At 51.9% G+C, this 2,362-nt stretch overlaps 1 protein-coding gene across 1 annotated transcript in view; it reads left to right on the forward strand.

The window, feature by feature from the left end:
• The first annotated feature begins 2,150 nt into the window (after nt 1-2,150).
• The window catches only part of CUNH11orf91 (chromosome unknown C11orf91 homolog), a 2,393-nt gene continuing 2,181 nt past the window's right edge, over nt 2,151-2,362 (forward strand). The window contains exon 1 of the mRNA XM_030885897.2: nt 2,151-2,362. Within this exon, the coding sequence (XP_030741757.1) occupies nt 2,151-2,362 (212 nt within the window).

Below are 2,362 nucleotides of genomic sequence, written 5' to 3' on the forward strand. Positions count from 1 at the left end.
TACCATGATCCCAATTCTACCTTACATATCCAGCTGGACCGGAGGATGTACACTGGCACAGATAGGAACTTGAAACAGTGAACCCAGGACAGATCAACCCCTCAGGACCAGTGGAGAGAGTGGCAATATCAGGAGGGTGGAGGGCAGGTGAGGGAGAAGGGGGGAACAGATGACAAGGTCTACATATGGCCTCCTCCCTGGGGGACGGACAGTGGAGAAGTGGGTGAGGGAGGCATCGGATGGGGTGAGATATGACAAGATAATTTATAAATTATCAAGGGTTCAGGGGGAGAGGGGAGCATGGAGGGAGGGGGGAAAATGAGGAGCTGACACCAGGGGCTCGAGTGGAGGGCGGGTGTTGTGAGAATGGTGAAGTCAACATATGTACTAATGTGCTGGACACAAGTGATGTATTTATGGATTGTGATGAGTTGTATGAGCCCCTAATAAAATGATTTTTTTAAAAAGGATAAAGGGTTTCTGTGCATGCCCAACTAGTTGTGCTAAGTATCTCAGACACTCTTGCCACAGACTCCATTTTGAATTTTTGGATGTCATCTTGGCCCAACGCTGCATGAACACCCACTGCAAAAAGGAACCAAGAAAGAGCTTGCGACACTGCATGGCTGCAAAAATTGCTCAAACTAGAAACCTTGCCCCCAAGGAGCACATACTGATTCTTGACTAAGTTAACAGCCCTATAAAAACCATTTCATTTGTCAGCTTGGAGAGACCGTTGTCTCCCTAGTAGATCTCTCCTGCAGGTCTGTATTCTCTAGTAAACGCCTTAATGCCAATGTTGATGTTCTAGTCTTTGTTGAGAACAAAGGGGTCAACAGATGACCTTGCTGTACGTGTCTCTCATACCAGTTCAACCTAGTCTTTCAGAAGGAAGTTTGTGATCTGGAAAAACAACCGAGGCATGTCTGATGACTTATTTTCACAATGTCACATTGCCATGTTTATGCTAGTGTTCACAATTCCCTCTTCTAGACCTTGTTTCTGCAACCTGTGGTTATTCTATATACTGCTTGCTTTCTTGGTTAATTTAATTTCACAGCCAGAGTCTTCCATACACTACTTCCAGCAGCCATTTCTGAGATTTGCTTTGGGTGACTTGGGATCTGAGCACCAAAGAACTCCAAAATCCATCCCGGAGGAATGGTATTCATTTACTGAAGTGAGTTCCAACTGTGTTGTGAACACTGTTCTTCACTATCTTCCCAGCCCCTACCTTCATCAGCCCAGGTCAGATGCAGATGTTGGATTCTAAAAGGGGATGGGGAAATTCCATGATCTTTTCATCTGATTTTCCCAGGAAGTTAAGAGTCATGCTTTCAAAGAGTTTAGAGTCTGTTGGAGACTGGGAGGCAAATGAACTATTCTGATAGCAGGAGAAATTGCAGTGAGGGAGGTTTCCCCAGAGGGAGTGGGAAAGCAAGAAGTGAGGCTGAGTGTTTGAGGTTGGGATGGGAGAGGTAAGAAGGGCTTCGAGAAGCGAGGGGGCTGTGACAGGGACAGTGAGGGTGAGGGGGGCATCCCTGCCAAGGGACTAGGCCAACACCCTCCTGGCTTGTCAGAGTTAAGACCTACCTCTGACAATACCTGAGGTCCATAGGAGCAATTGTATGGCGATAAAATATAAAGATCATAGTAAAGTCATAGAAGACAGGAAAGAGGATGAAAAAGGAGTTGGACACATTTCATAGTAGCATGCCCACCTCCTGGACGGCCATGACCTTAGCAGCCAGGTCCATACACACGGAGCAGCTGGTGGTTTGGAACTGCCGACCTGTGGTTAGCAGCCAAACGTGTAACCCACTATAGCACCGCTCCTGACAGGAAGTGTGCAAATTCACTACCTCACGTGTCCTCCGGGCGGCCAGAGAGGAAACTCAGGGGCTGGAATCACTGCAGCTGTCCGAATCCTGCCAGTGGGCTGGGGTCTCGGCCTTTCGCCAATGGGCGGGGCCACATTCTGGGGCGGGGCTTGCCCGCCTAGAACGCTGTTCAGGGCGGGGCTGGCGCTAAAGGGCGGGGCCGGGCTCCCTAGGGGCGTGGCTTGTGGAACCTCAGAACCCCGCCGACTCGGGGCCGGAGCGCGAGTCTCCGGGCGCGGGGTTCCTCCCACGCAGCCTCCCATTCAAACGATGCCGAAGGGGCGGCGCGGCAGCCAGAGCCCCACGATGAGCCAGCGGCCGGCCCCGCCCCTTTACTTCCCGTCCCTCTACGACCGGGGCATCTCCTCGTCCCCGCTCAGCGACTTCAACATCTGGAAGAAGCTCTTCGTGCCGCTGAAGGCGGGCGGGACGCCGGCTGGTGGGGCGGTGGGGGGCCGGCCGCTGCCCCAGACGGTCCCGGC

The sequence above is a fragment of the Echinops telfairi genome, unplaced genomic scaffold (assembly GCF_000313985.2).
Source record: "Echinops telfairi isolate 266 unplaced genomic scaffold, ASM31398v2 ScPeMD7_60;HRSCAF=208, whole genome shotgun sequence".
Classification (NCBI taxonomy): domain Eukaryota; kingdom Metazoa; phylum Chordata; class Mammalia; order Afrosoricida; family Tenrecidae; genus Echinops; species Echinops telfairi.